The sequence below is a fragment of the Urocitellus parryii genome, chromosome 6 (genome assembly GCF_045843805.1).
Source record: "Urocitellus parryii isolate mUroPar1 chromosome 6, mUroPar1.hap1, whole genome shotgun sequence".
Classification (NCBI taxonomy): Eukaryota; Metazoa; Chordata; class Mammalia; order Rodentia; family Sciuridae; genus Urocitellus; species Urocitellus parryii.
In genome coordinates this window covers 68,608,902-68,623,754 of record NC_135536.1, presented here as the reverse complement: position 1 = coordinate 68,623,754, position 14,853 = coordinate 68,608,902, and the positions used below count along the sequence as shown (strand labels likewise).

The window sequence follows — 14,853 nt, the reverse complement described above, 5'->3', positions numbered from 1 at the left end:
TTTGGGGTGTTTACAAGGGAGAGAGGGAAAAAAAGTCCTCTAAAATTACTTTTCCTGAAGAAGTAAGATTCATACCACATGAGATTATAAATTTACAAAATAAACATAAAACAAATTTCTGAGGCATAAAACATTTAGCAAAGTTTCTGTCTTCATTTGGTTAGGACACGGAGCTCTAAATTTCAGATGGGGACAAAGGACCTATCCTCTGGAGAGAGCAGAGACCCATTCTGTAGACTCCCCTCTCCATCGCCTTAAGCACAGACCAGAATCTATTCCCTTACTCAACATATCTTCACTAAGCATCACTGTGGACCATGCTATACAGAGCTCTTAAAAAATCTCTCTTTCTCTCTCTCTCTCTCTCTCTCTCTCTCTCTCTCTCTCTCTCACACACACACACACACACACACACACACACACACACACACACACACACATGCCCACTGAAGCCTATGATTTTTTTCAATCTCCTTATTGCCAAAGAAATTCTGAATGCAAATCACACCTACCTTCAGACAAATCAGCAAGATTACAAGAGTGACCACTTCCTACGCAAATGGCCTACCTAATGAAGCCTCTGGCTAGGATGTCAGTGATTCGATCTCAGAATGAGGACCTGACAGCACTGAGAAGGCACCATCACTAAGGGACAGCCTCCTCTGTGAAGGGCTGTCCGCCTCCCCCTTCTGCAGCAGGCTTCCCTTCAGACTGTTGCAGAGACCCCACTCTGGTGCTTGCAATCAGGTGTCTTCCTTGAAGCCCTAAGCAATAGGAATCCCACCTATGTCCTGGGAGGATCCCTCACCTGAGGAGCTTTTGAACAGGACACCATTTACCTCTAGGAGCAGCTTGGCTACTCAAAGCAGCTGACATTCTCAGAAAACTTAGATCAAATCCAAAAATTGGGGGATCTTAACCAAAGATTATTTCCATTATTGCAAATGGATCCCTGATTTCCTGCCTGTGAACTGATGCAAACTGCCAAAAAGTACTTCTTACACCAGGGACTGCACGTCCTTCCACAGCCTGGCAGGCCACATGGCACCTCCTTCCACTCTTCCTTCCCCAGGCCACAGAGGAAAGTCATTTTAGCCTCTATGTGAGAAACTAGGAAAGGGAGAAAACTCTCGTCAGCCTTGATTTCTCTTCAAGAATCCTTTTACCTGTAATTTTTAAGAGTTTGATTCCTAGTCCCTTCTCCGTGACAGTGAAGTCCCAGTCTGAGCTATCTGAAAGCCTCTCTTCTTTTGAATAGAAAGGTTTCTACTGAATAAAACACATTGGAATAATCAAGCTTGAAAAAGAGAAGCACACCCCCCTCCCCGCCCATCAGGGCCCTCCCGTTTCTTCTCCCTCATCTGCAGCTTTAAAGCATGGAGACTGGTGTGAGTGAATTTATGGTCCCTTCCCCCTTTCAGCTTTGTCCTGAAGTTGGCTGAGCTGTTGTCAGTGCTGAATTGCACCACTTATTTCAATTGGACTTTGTTTCTAAAAAGCTGGTCCCCCAAACGGAACAAAATCTTCCTCTTAAAAACAGTTTCCAATGTATTTTACAATGCTGGGTGCTTTAATTCCACTCAGTAAAATCTGTGCCCCAACTTATTTTAATTGTGATGTGCAGAATCCAAGAAGAAATGGAAGATGGAGGGTCAGAATAGCCTGGAAGCTCAGGTCACCTGACTTTGATGGCTCTCCTCTCCACACAGGGACATCTTCGGGACCTTTCCATATATAACACAGTAAAGCCAAGAAAGCATGACACCTGTTCACACATTTCATTCAGAAAGAAATTGAAAGCTAACAGGGTTAAATTCCCATTTCAAGTGCAAAATCCTGGTGTACACTTCCTCAAGATAACAGCGATTCCTCAGTCTCTTTTATTGTATACATATAGGGTCTGTTTTCAGTTAATAACTGTCCTTTCAAATCATTCAATTGTATCTGTGGCTTGGGGATATTCACATTTATTCTTTGGTTGTAATCCTCTCTTCAACATCACCAAAAAAAAATTACCACGATGGCTTTTGGTATTATTAATATTCTGGTTAGAGCAAGATGTTTTTTTGGTCCCCTGGAAAATGTCTGTCTGGGTTTGGGGAGGGGGCAGGTTGTTTGTCTTTGGCTTGACATGATTTTCCAAAAGTCACAATGGCTCACAATCAAGGCCAAAGCATATAACTTATCCTGTGTGTCAGGAAGCCACCTTTTTTTTTTTAATTTAATTATTCAGTGCATGAAAGAAATTGTACAGCTGGAGGAACTTAGGGACAAAAATAAAGCCCACAAGCCTGGGAAAGTTTCACTTTCCTTCTGATAATGAGGACCTGGAAGAGAATAGAATGATCCCTCTAAATTCCTTCTCGAGGGAGACAAGTCTGCCTGTCAATTACAGCGCCCTGCACCTGCCCCCTCTGGTTCCTTTGTCTGTTCTCTATTTCTTGCTCCTGTCTCTAGATACCACCTGCTCAGAGGGCCTTGGCCCCTCCTTCAGACCCTCCAGGATCCCATGAGCCACCGAGCCTTCCCCAACTTCCCCATTCACCATTCCAAATAATTCCACTCCTTAAACCAAAGGGAGATTGTCCTGTAAAAGAAATGCCAGAAGATTCATCTTGCAACTGAGGAACTTGATTCTTGTAATCCAGGAGACTGTTTTGCCAGTAGAAACTTGCAACAGAAAATAAAATTTGAAGAGTTTGCTAAAGAATGGTTTAAAAGTTACCTCTTGATAGTTTGCTTCATGCTCCAAAGAACAGAGCCCAAAAGAATAAAAAAGCACACATTATTTTGAAGAAAGAGTCTCTCGGATGAAGAAAACAGTCCTGGTGGAAAATTTTCTGAATACAACTTTTCTCATCAAGACTAGATTATTTTCAGTTAGATATACAGTTCAATTGTTATGTCTGAAATGATTTTATTACATTAAGAATCTAAGTAATCTGGCTGGGCGTGGTGGCACATGCCTGTAATCCCAGCGGTTTGGGAGGCTGAGACAGGAGGATTGTGAGTTCAAAGCCAGCCTCAGCAAAAGCAAGGTGCTAAGCAACTCAGTGAGACCCTGTCTCTAAGTAAAATACAAAATAGGGCTAGGGGTGTGGCTCAGTGGTTGAGTGCCCCTAGATTATATATATATATATATATATAATTAGCTGAAGAGTTAATTGGGCCACTGCAGAAGACTTTGGTACTTTCCTAGTGGCTCATTCATTTCCTGACCCACGGAAGAAGGGAAGTGTGAATCACCACTGCAGGTAATGGATCTAATCAAGTCAGAAATAGAATCTGCTATGAAAATTTATATTCTCCATTCAAAAACAGTCTCACAGAAAAAAAAAAATCCAGGAAGTCCCCCTGAACACACACACTCTTTATCTTTCATCAACTACAAATAAACATATTTTCAGAATAAGGACTTACTGACCGTTTACCTAGAGCCGCTCTAACAGGCCTGCACCACACTGACACCCCCCCCCAGGTTTCACACTGCCTTGGCAACAAGCACAGAGCCCACCACCCTCGTCTCTGAGTCCCCCTTGAGCCTCTGCTCCTGTGCTCATTGCCTTCTGTTGTAACATTTGATTTGCGCTCAGCAAAACAGCATCTTCCTAGAGGTTATAGAAGAAACCAGAGAAAAATTCCAATCCTCATAGAACAACCCAACCTTGCCTTGAGCCACCTCCAGGAAGGACTGAAAAGATGCTAATCAATGGTGGGAGATCCTCGAACATCAATACATTCCAAGACTTCTCCAAGCAGGAATGACTTGGAAGAAGCATTCCAAAAAAACTATCATGCTGTAGTGGAAAAGGTTCGGTTCTTGGTCAGAGAAACCTGACATGTGTTAGTGCTTAGCTGTGTTACTTTGAGCAAGTTACTTGACCTCTCCGGGCTTTGGTTTCATCCTCCATAAAATGGTAAATAAAATAACAGTGTTCACTAGTATGGTTAAAAGAGAATAAAGAAGAATTAGTATAAAGGGTCCTGCTTACAGTAAGTAGGGGTTCCATAAATGATAATGATATTTATATCTTTATTTTCCAGTGCTTTGCACAAAATTAGACTTAATAAATATTTGCAGAAATGAGAGAAAGTTGTAGAAGGGAAAGCAGAAAGAAGAAACGAAGAGGGAAGAGGGCCTTTGAAAGACATTCAAGTCGAGCACTCGTATAAATTCTGACAGGTATTTTCCTCTTTTTTCATTAATAACTTTTCTGGTTATGAAGCATATTTACTATCAAAGTTTTTTGAACAGCACAGACTAGGAGCACCACGGACCACACAGCCTGCAGGTCACAGAGCTCTGGTTTGCATTGTAGCCCTGCTGCCTGCTACAGCAATTAGGTCCACTTTGCCTCCTACGGCCGCTTGTCACCTGTGGTCTCTGCTATCCCAGATCCCCATCACCTCTGCCGACACCAGGAAGCCCAGTTTCCTGGCCGCTTCCCCAGCACCAGCCCCAGGCTACAGAGAAGAGCCACCAGGGGACCGCCCTCCAATGCAGCGTCCCCGCTGGGACCTTCCTTCTGTTCTACTGAAGGAAGAGTTCTCTGAACCTTCCTGGTGAACATGGCCAGCTGCTGAGTTTTTTGGTCAACGGCAGTAAATCCATTCCAGCAGACCCCCTTCTGTTCCCCAATACTCTTCGAGGACAGTTCAGACATCCTCATTAATGCCAGCCACCATTTCCCCAGGCTTGAAGGACCCATCCCAATGGCACATTGGGACGAGATCCTGCCACCTTCCAATGATGGGAAATGCTGAGGGCATCCCCATGGGGTAAACTCCTCTCATCCAGCCACATACTGTGCCACCTCCTCCTCAATCCCCATGTGCACCCTCAAGATCCAAGGCCAAGTACCTCCGCCAGTTCCTCCTGGTTACACTGTGACATCCTGAAGCTCCTTCTGTGGAGAAGCTCCTTCTTTCCTCACAAGGCGAGCCTTTCCCCAGCCCGATCGTCCTGAAACTAGAAGCTGATTATTCATCTGGAACAGCGGGGACCATAGACAGTCTTTGAGAAGGGCAGGCATCACCTCCTAAAACATCTTCCTCAGATGGGGGACCCTTATGATCTCCAAGGAAGAGCAGGTGAGCCCCTTCCACAAGGAAACCTCAACACATCCACCTAGCTGTCTCCATTCCAGGTCTCTGGGCACCTTTCCTTGCCTACTAAGACCATGTGATAAGTGCAGGAGATGGTCCAGGGTGGCAGATTCAGTCTTTTTAATAAATGAGCCATAATAATGAAGAATACAAATAATAAATGCTGGTGAGGTTGCAGGAGAAAACAAACTTACACACTGTTAGTGGGACTGTAAGTTAACACAACCACTAAGGAAATCAGTATGGAGGGTCCTCAAAAGACGGGGCATGAAACCACCGTAGGATCCAGCTATACTGCCCCTAAAATCAGTGTATTATAGCAATGTATACATATGCCCATTTATAGCTGTGCAGTTCACAATAGCCAAACTAGGAAACCAACCTAGACATCCATCAACAGATAAATGCAAAAGAAAATGTGAGATACATACACAAAACTTACATAGACCTAAAAAAGAACAAAATTATGTCATTTGCAGGAAAGTGGATGGAATGGAAGAGGATTCTGATAAGCAAATAAGCTAGACTCAGGAATTCAAGGGTCATATGCTTTCTCTCATGTGGGATGGCACCACTCAAGTTCAACCCATCTCTAGGAACCTTCTTTAGGATTTTCGGAGGCTGTTCAGAATTTGAGAAAAGATGCTTCCACTGGAGAGAAAAAGGGGAATAAAAGGGACCTCAGGAAAATAGAAAAGAGACAAGTAGAGTCCAGGAAGGAATGGGGATGGGGAAAAGTAGGGAAAAGGGGGCAGCATTTGAGAAGGGCAAATGTCATCATGAAAAATACCCTCCACAGACAGGGGCCCTTTATGGTCCCCAAGCAAGGTGGGTCTGCAATGACCTGCAATTGTGTTGTGTACATGGACACACGGGCCACATTGAGTCTCACTATTTTGTATAACTAGAGTGCACCAATAAAAAATAGAAAACAAAAAAAAAGTCTCATATTATTTCAGGGGTCCCTCTCTGTCATTCTCCCTGGAGTGTGATCACCGCTCCTTCTCTCATTCCTTCAGCCTAGGGTTGCCCAGTGCTTCTAAGCCACAAGTGCCTCGCCCTGCTATTGGTTCCCTTACTCTGCCCACACACTGATAAACAGCCTCTTCATTAAATTATCCTGCACATCCCACGCAGTCTGTCCTCCAGGACACTCACTGATGCTGCAATCATCTTTTCTCAATTTCTGACAAGATTCAGAAAATCCTAAAGGAGGTTCCGAGAGATGGATTGAAAACACTTGAGTGGTGCCATCCCATGTTGCTCCAATCATCACCCATGGTCCCAGCAAAGACCACAACACTCAACTCCCTTTTATGGCAGGGGACAGTGGAGGACGGATACCAAGGATTGAACTCGGGGCACTCAACCACTGAGCCACATCTCCAGCCCTTTTTTGTATTTTACTTAGAGACAGGGTCTCACTTTTTTTTTTTTTTTTGTATTTTACTTAGTTGTTTAGGGCCTCACTAAGTTGCTGAGGCTGGCTTTGAACTTGTGATCCTCCTGCCCCAGCCTCCTGAGCTGCTGGGATTACAAGTGTGCACCACTTCACTTGGCTGGACTCCTCTTTATGTAGTGACTTCCTTTCCTACCAAAAAGGGTTGGGGTGAATTGTGCATGAGCCCTTTGTTCTCAGACGTTCACTCCCACTCCCTGGTGCTTGACCATCAACCTCAACATTTGCTCCACTGTTTTTCATGGGGATTCATTGGTTCTTCTTTCGAGAAGACTCATGGCTTAAAGGGCTACAATGGAAACCAGAGCACTGTGTTTCAGGGCTGCATGTACTACCTTTGGGATACCCAGAGTCATCTCTCTGTGTCCCTAACTGACCATGAAATCCGAAATTAACACTTCAGTGAAAATCCTCACAGTTCCTTCGAAGCATTCTTTGTCATGTTAGAGCAAGCAGAGTCAAGGCTAAAAAGACTTTTACTAAAAATTTGTATGAATTCAAAAGACAGAGAATGCAATTTATTGGCATTAATATCGATTTTCTCAGCATATTATGAAAAGTGAACAAGGTTAAATTCAACCCCCAAAATGACAGAATGAAAGACATTTGAATAAAATTGGAGTTTAAGAAAAGTCACAGAACCAGCTGCTTTAAGATTTTGGTGAAGGCAAGAGCTAGACAATCACAGACCTTTCTCCTCTGAGCCTACAGTGCAGTTTTACCCCTACAAATGTAAGATTTCTGAATTTAATAAGTTACAATTTAAATTTTAAATGTGCTAAGGAAGGAAGAATATTTGTAAATGACCATTTCACCACCACTTTGGGAGAATATCACATCCAAAAACATGAGTTTCAGAAGTTTTTATACCTAAATGATAGCTTCTAGCTACATATTTTTCTATATATATTTTTTAAATCACAAAGTAGGCTCTTTATAGTAAGGATCTTATAGGGGAACTTAAGGAATGTTGCTGGGGAAAGGAATAAGCCAAATCCAACCTTCTTTGAGCTCTTCTCTTGATCAATTCCCTGCTATTTATCAATCTGAGCAGTCTGTTTCCTGGGTGGATAATTGCTCATTTAAAAAGGAATTGGAACAGTTTTCTCTAAGGAAACTTGAAGTTGGGTTTCTTTTGGATAATGAAGATTAGTGAGTGCATTGGTTTTGATAAACTTCCAGCCCTTTCTTCCTAAATCTAGTCAAGGGTCAGTGGTTAAACAGAACATAAGACTTTTAAAAGACTTTTAAAGCCCCATTTCCCAATTCTATCCAATGCGTTTAAGTCAATGGCATGTTATCGGCCCAAAGATGATTGTGATATACAAACTATGTTGCAAGACTCAAGGCAAAGAAAAACTAATTTGTAGGTAAATGAACTAGAGAAATTAATTCTGGTAAAGGAACAAATATTGTTTTGCCTTGTGCCTAAGCTAAGGGAGACAGGTAACCACCTCTACAGGTATGGAGATCAGATTAAACAGTCCTTGAATGAAGCCAGGGGTAGAGCTGCCTGTGTCACCCATGCAGGTAGGTCTGTGAGGCTTGAGGCCACCAGCTGTGTCCTGCAGACCTCGTAGCTTCAGATGGTCTCACACTCCGTGGTGGCAGTGGAGCAGGCCCCGCAGTCACAGCGGACGGCCACAGGGTAGGTGTAGAAGGGGTCAACTCCAGGGGCACAGTTAGGCAGCTTGACGGTCACCTGCTTGGTCTCGTTGTAGGTACAGACGCGATGATAGGCTTCAATGTAGGGGGGTTCCAGAATGGGTTTCTGTCCCCATAGGGAGAAAAGAGAGAGCCCATAAACATACCATCCTATTTCATTTCCTTGGTACCATTTGTCATTATCAGACATCAGCATGGTTTTTATCTGTTTACTTATTGCTCTGCCTCCTCCCTGTACAAAGGAAACTCCTGAAAGCAGGAAGCTGATTTTGTTCACTGCCATATCCTGAGCTCCTGGAAGAATCTACAGCACACAGAAAGTGCTAGGTGAATATTTAGTAAATGAATACTCTTGGCAATGTATAGCTGCTATAGTGTCCCTTCTTCCACTGTAACCCTGTAACAGCACCCAAGTGATCCTCCTGAAACCTCAGACATGGCCTCACACCCCACTCCCGCCCACTCAAAGCCCCACTCACTTCCCATCTCAGTTAGTAAAAGCCAGAGAACTTGTGATCTCCTGCCAGCACCTCCATCAGTCTTCCCTGCACCTTCTGTGACAGTCCCACCTTGCTGGCTTCCTCACTAGGCTCCAGCCACAGTGGGCTCTATCATTCCCCAACCCAACCAGGAACAGTCCCAGAGAGGGTCTTTGCATTTGCTCTTCCCTCTGTCTGGAACATTCTGCCATAGGATTTGCTCCTTGAGGTTTTGTTCAAATGCCACCCTCTCAGGGAAGCCTTTCCTGACCATGCTATTTAAAACTGTAACATCCCCCTCCACACCCTAGAGCTTCCTCTTCCCCTTCCTGCTTTTTCTCCTTACATGACATTTCAGGTATTTTATTTGTATGACATTTCTCCTGCTCTAGAGAGTAGGCTCTCCTACGGTAGGGATTCCTGCCTATTTGCTCCCTATGGTACGTAGGCAGGTACCTGGGAGGTTCTCCTAACTGTTATAGAGTCAGCAAAAGAAGAATGCCAGGCAGTTTCCTGAATGTTCTCTGGCCACTCTGATAAGCAAAGGACTCACTTCCTTCCTTCACCTTGTATTAACCTTGAATTCAAAGACAGTTTTGATCAACAGAGCATATGGGCCAGAGAAAACTCTGCACAAGGTAGTAGTTAAAAATCTCCAACCCTCACATGTGTGCATGTACAAATATGTAACAAGTAGTAGCACTATTATGTATAATTATAATTATAATACACCAAAACCAAATATGGAAAAAAAAAACATCTCTGGTCCTCATCTATTCAAGAAGCTAAAGCAGGAAGATCAAAAGTTCAAGGCTAACAAGGCAATTTAGCAATACCTCCTATCCCAAAATAAAACAAAAAGGGCTGGGGGTGTGGCTCAGTGGTAGAGTGCATGCCTAGCATGCACAAGGCCCAGGGTTCAATCCCCAGTGTCACAGGGTGAAAATATGTGTGTGTGTGTGTATGTGTGTGTATGTGTGTACGCATGGGGGAAAAAAAGTTAAGGGGAAAAAATCTTGAGTCATGTAGGCAGACCTGTCAAGCTTGATTGCCAGATCTACAACTTGTTGGAGACCTTGAGAAATCAACTAAACTCCTTGAAGTCTCAGTGTTCCTATCTGTGAAAAAAGACATCCGCCTCATGGGACTGTTGTAGAGATAAGGTGAGATAATATGTACCTAGCACAGGTAAGTGTTCCATAAATGCACTCTGTTGCTGTCATTAGAAGTCATGGCAAAAATGATAACAATCTGTCAAAGGACAGTGTCTTCACTTGTTCTAGGCAAAAAAGGTAAGTGAATGGATGAATGGATGGATAGATGGATGAGTAGATAGATTGATGATAGATACACAGATGATAGATGGACAGGCCCAAGATGAAGTCCTTGCATGATGATGAAAATAACAACCTTGCCTTCAACAATGATCATGTAGAAGAGCTAAATTTGTCCTGGGCCATTTTCTCCTACCTTCTTCCATTTACTCTGTGTCCTTTTACCTCAGTATTCTAGGAACATGGGCAGACCAGACACTCAGCTACCTTGTATATCGGATAATTAATCCGTTAGTATAAATCTTCCCAAGCAATATTTGGGACAAACTTTTACTAAAAACAGTATTTGTTGTTTTATCTGAAATTCAAATTTATCTGGTTTTTTTTTTGTTGTTGTTGTTGTTGTTTGGTTTCACTCTGGGGTTTCAGGGGTTGTTTTTGGGGGGGCAGAAATTGGTGAGTATTTTGGGTTAGTTGATTCATTTTTTGGTTTTGGTTTTGTTTTGCTTTCTTTTTGCTAAATTGGGCAATTCTAAACCCAGGTCATAAGAAATCACTATTTGCACCAATAGCTTCACTTCAAAAGCAAGTTCAATCACTTTGTTATCATGAACATCCTTCAATTCAGACATGCTACCAAAAACCAGACAACAAACAAACAGTGCTTTTTATCTCAGAAACCTCCAGTTGCTAGGAAAATGAATAGCATATCTGTATTTATTTCCCCAGGTAACCTCCATTTTCCTAACACAGTAAAGGCACAAACAAAAGTTAGCTAAAATTAGGGACACTCTCCTTTCTTTGTCTTGGTGTTTCCATTTCTCCAGTGAGAGCACAGTCCCCGACCTCCTGGGGGTGACCATGATCCAGCTAAAGACAGTTGCCAACATGTGAGAGAAAAGAGGATGGGTTGAATGCAGAGAAACAGGAGTCTGAGGATATGGTACACAAAGAGCTGCCACTAGCCCAGGGACAAGCAGTGATCCAAAGGTGGCACTGCCAGGCCAAGCCCTGCACATGAGAAGGTGCCCAAGTTCCCTGAGTTCATTTGATGGCAACAGTTACTTAGAAAAACTGAATTTTCACTTGGCTATTAGATCTTAAGCTCCTGAATGATGCAAAGATGAAGCCAATTTGATGGGGTAGTTTCATTTAATTTGTAGATTTCTGCATCATAACCCGATTCCATTCAAAGGGTCATAATTTTATTTAAGCAATATTGGTTTGCTCTCTGAGTCCCTGAAAAAATGCCTGTTTTTTCCCTAAAGGAAGAGTCCTTGGGTGGTGCTCAATGCTTCAAAGCTGACTTCCATTAGACCAGAGGACAGACACCTCTAGGAAGAGGTCAGTCCCTTCTGATCAAGAAATATTTATTGAATGCCTCACCCATGCATGGTACTTTGGCAAAAGCTATGAAAGTTGCAATCAGGAACTTCTGTCCTCAAAAACACTTAAAATCGTGTGTGTGGTGGGGGAGGAAGTCAAACAAAAGGTAGAATGTAGTGAAGGAATTGCCACAGAGCCAGACAAGGCTCAGAGAAGAAGGTGGCACTAGAGTTCAGCAATGAGGAATAACTATGATAATAGGACAGTTGGAAATGAGACGGGATATGAGAAAAAGAACAAGATGAGATTTTATGAGGGTTGTTTAATAAAACATTTAAAAATTAGCCTGACAAAGCCAGACCTAAGAATACATGTAGTCTCTGGGAAAGCAGGCAGATGCCCTATTGCTGGACCTTGAAAGTTGGTGACTGAATTGACAGTAGGGGGTGGTCATTAAAGCTTCAGAGCTGGGGGTGACAAGATCAGAGCTGGTACTCCTTCAGTTGCCAACGTGGGCCTTGGTAAGAAGAGTCAGCTAATCACGGTGTGGTGTGATTTGATGGGTGCTCGATAACTCTGTTCTCTTCACCCCTTTAACCAGCTCCTCGTCTGAGTCCAGTAGGATTTTAACTTTGTTTGAGACTTTTATCCCCATTTGAATTGAAAGGGCCAGTTCTAATTGAATAGAAAGGGGCTTCATAGATGTGTCTACGATGATCCCTGAGGGCCCCATGGAACGGAGGGGAGCAGGGCTACCGAGGCAGCACTGAAGGAGAGGCCTGGGACCAGCCCTCACCTGCCCCACAGCTTGGGGCCTCTTTCTTGGCAAATGGCTGACTTTATCACAAATGAAGGAATACAGGGAGGAGACTGGGTCACAGGCTGGAGACAAGAATTTATTCCCAACCTGCGGTGACTCTCCTCATGACTTCAGAGCCTCTCATCCCTTCAATCCCTCCTTGTGATTTGTAAAATGGGTGAAATAGGAGCATATTTTTACTTCCCTGAGACCACGACTAAAGCTATGAATCTCATCAATGCTATGTTACGGGGGCGACATCATGCTTTCCCGATCAGCTTTACAAGATGCTGTAAGGAGAGGGCAGATGACCCGGTTCTACCTCCCATCAATGAAACAGGGAACGCTGTTTTAGAATCAGGCCTGAACAGTCACGAGCGGAACCACCTACCTCCCAGGTCTCACAGCGACCCCAGCAGGCATCCGTGGTGATCCGAAGGCCCCTGCAGCCCGGCTTCTTGGCCAGGAAAGTAAACTCCCTCACAGCACAGCCCACAAAGGTACGCAGGTCCCCGCTGGAGGTGCTGAGGACAGAGCCACAGCCACACAGGAGCAGGAGGGCTGGGGCACCAAGGAACAGGTATGCCAGCTTCATGCTGTTCCTCCCGAGAGGAAAAGAAATCAAGTTTAACAAATCCAGCTGCCCTCCTTGGGACAGCCACAAACACGTTGGCTGCTATCAAAGGGACCTTGCTCTTAGCATTTCAGGGAAAATGGGCCAAGAAATAGTAAGTACCCACAGACTCCAAGACAGGTGCCCAGAGTTCTCTGTAACAGAGTCAGTATAGATTCCCTGGACCTTTCCGGATATCCAATCCTAGACATGCATTCTAAGACTTTTCCTTACTGCAACCCAAGTGCTGGAGTTGACTTGTGTGTTAAAGAAATTTGTCTCTTCAAAATGAACACCAAACATGAATAACAACAAAGGAATTGCATATCTTGACATAATACATGAATACACATAAGTTATTTTTATGATGGTCCAGGGTATTTGGGTCCCATGCTATATGCTTTGATCAAAATTTTATTTTTGGTGTCATGCATGGGGAATGACTGGGAAATAGATAAGTAATAAAAGTAGGCCCTGCACGTGTTGTTACTAACTCAACCCATCACACAACGTGGATATATATGCAGAAGATTTTATGAAACCAGGCACCTGTCTTGATGGCCATTCATAAAAATGTGTCCTACTTGGCAACAGATTGCCTCTGCTCTATGCTTCTGCTCTAATAAGCACCTCGTTGTGATTCAAATTAATTCAAATGCAGAAAGCATTGGAGTATTTAAAAATGATCCCAATCTGCTTATCCTCTCTGGATAGGATATCTGGATGATCCTCTAGGATAGACTAGGATGGTTTCCTGTGGTCTAGTAACCAGAAGGGACCCTTCATGCTTGGCCCATAAGACAGAACATATGTGGATGTTAAAGTGAGGGTGGAAAAGCCATTTACAGAATTCCCCCACATCCTATTGCTTAAAATGGACTGCACTTCCAAATCTGTTCTTCCAGATCTCACCTGTCACCATGTCGTTTCTCTAGGCTTCCCGTTGGGAGGAATGAAGTCTCAAAGTGGAGAGGCCCTTACCTGATCTTGCTGGAGCCAACTCTTCTGACACTTAGAGGTGACACTTGTACCCAAGGTTTTAGAAAGTCGTAATGAGTGGTGAAGTTAGCTCTGGGTAAATGTCTCTCCCCTCTGTTACTGGGCTGCTCAGTGGCTCATATATATAGGAAAGGTCTTGTCAATCACCACAAAAGAGAGGCAGATCCTTACAGGAACTACTAAGCACATCAAAGCCATGGAATATAAAGCCAGTCTCTATTTTCCAAAACTGATTAACTTAAAGGGTGTTGTTTTGTTTCTTCACATCACCTACTGAAACAGAAAGTTGCCCTGGTGGGTGACATAATCCTAGGGAAAAAGTCAGAGGTAGTTCACCTGGTTTTGAGAGAACAAATGCAGCGGGACATGATGGATTAACTTTTCCTTCATGGTAACTTTTCAAAGTTTCCTTTAAAGCTGGGAGAAATTACCAGCAGCTCATGGCAAACTTTTTCCTTGAATTTACCATGTGCTTCAATACTTTGAAAAATAACAAAACATTAATGCTTTCTGGAAAGAACATGGGAACCTAACTGGAAGATGAAAATCACAGTGAGAACAATTTTTGAAAGCCTTAAAATTAGTTAAGTAGCAGATATTATTAATAACATTTTTAAATGACTCATATAGGAAAAAAATATGAATTTTCTTTTTTTCCATATGCTTTTTAGTAGTTTTCACATTTTCTACATTGGCAAGATTTTTACTATAGAAAGTCAATTAGTATTAATATTTTTAAACTTTATTTTAACTTAAAATAAAGTAATGTTTATGTGTTTGCACTGCGTGTACTGCTCTAGTGGAAATGTGCCATTAGATTTCTGGTCTTAAAAGGTTAAAATAAGAATGGAATAAATTTTTGTGAGTATAGAACATAGTTTATATTCCAATCTGCAACAAAAACATGCAAATGGATTTAAAATCTACTTGTTTGTGGCATTTTTCTGGATGCTCTAAAAAGTCAATGAAGCAGACATCATCTATGCCCTTAGGAGTTTTCATATCATAGTAAATCATGACATAGCCAGAGACATTTAATGTGCATATTAAATAACTAATGAAACTAAATATAGAAGTTAAGCATCTCTATTTTTTGCAAAGAAAGTTATTCCTTAAGTAAATGTATTCATATA

At 42.8% G+C, this 14,853-nt stretch overlaps 1 protein-coding gene across 1 annotated transcript; it reads right to left on the bottom strand.

Moving 5' to 3' along the window:
• Nucleotides 1-8,147: 8,147 nt before the first annotated feature.
• Nucleotides 8,148-12,747, bottom strand: Gphb5 (glycoprotein hormone subunit beta 5). The gene is made up of 2 exons (XM_026385208.2): nucleotides 12,500-12,747; nucleotides 8,148-8,336 (listed from the first exon to the last, which is right to left on the bottom strand). The coding sequence occupies exons 1-2, from the start codon at nucleotides 12,701-12,703 to the stop codon at nucleotides 8,148-8,150; spliced, it is 393 nt and encodes a 130-aa protein (XP_026240993.1). The 5' UTR covers nucleotides 12,704-12,747.
• Between the last annotated feature and the right edge of the window lie 2,106 nt (nucleotides 12,748-14,853).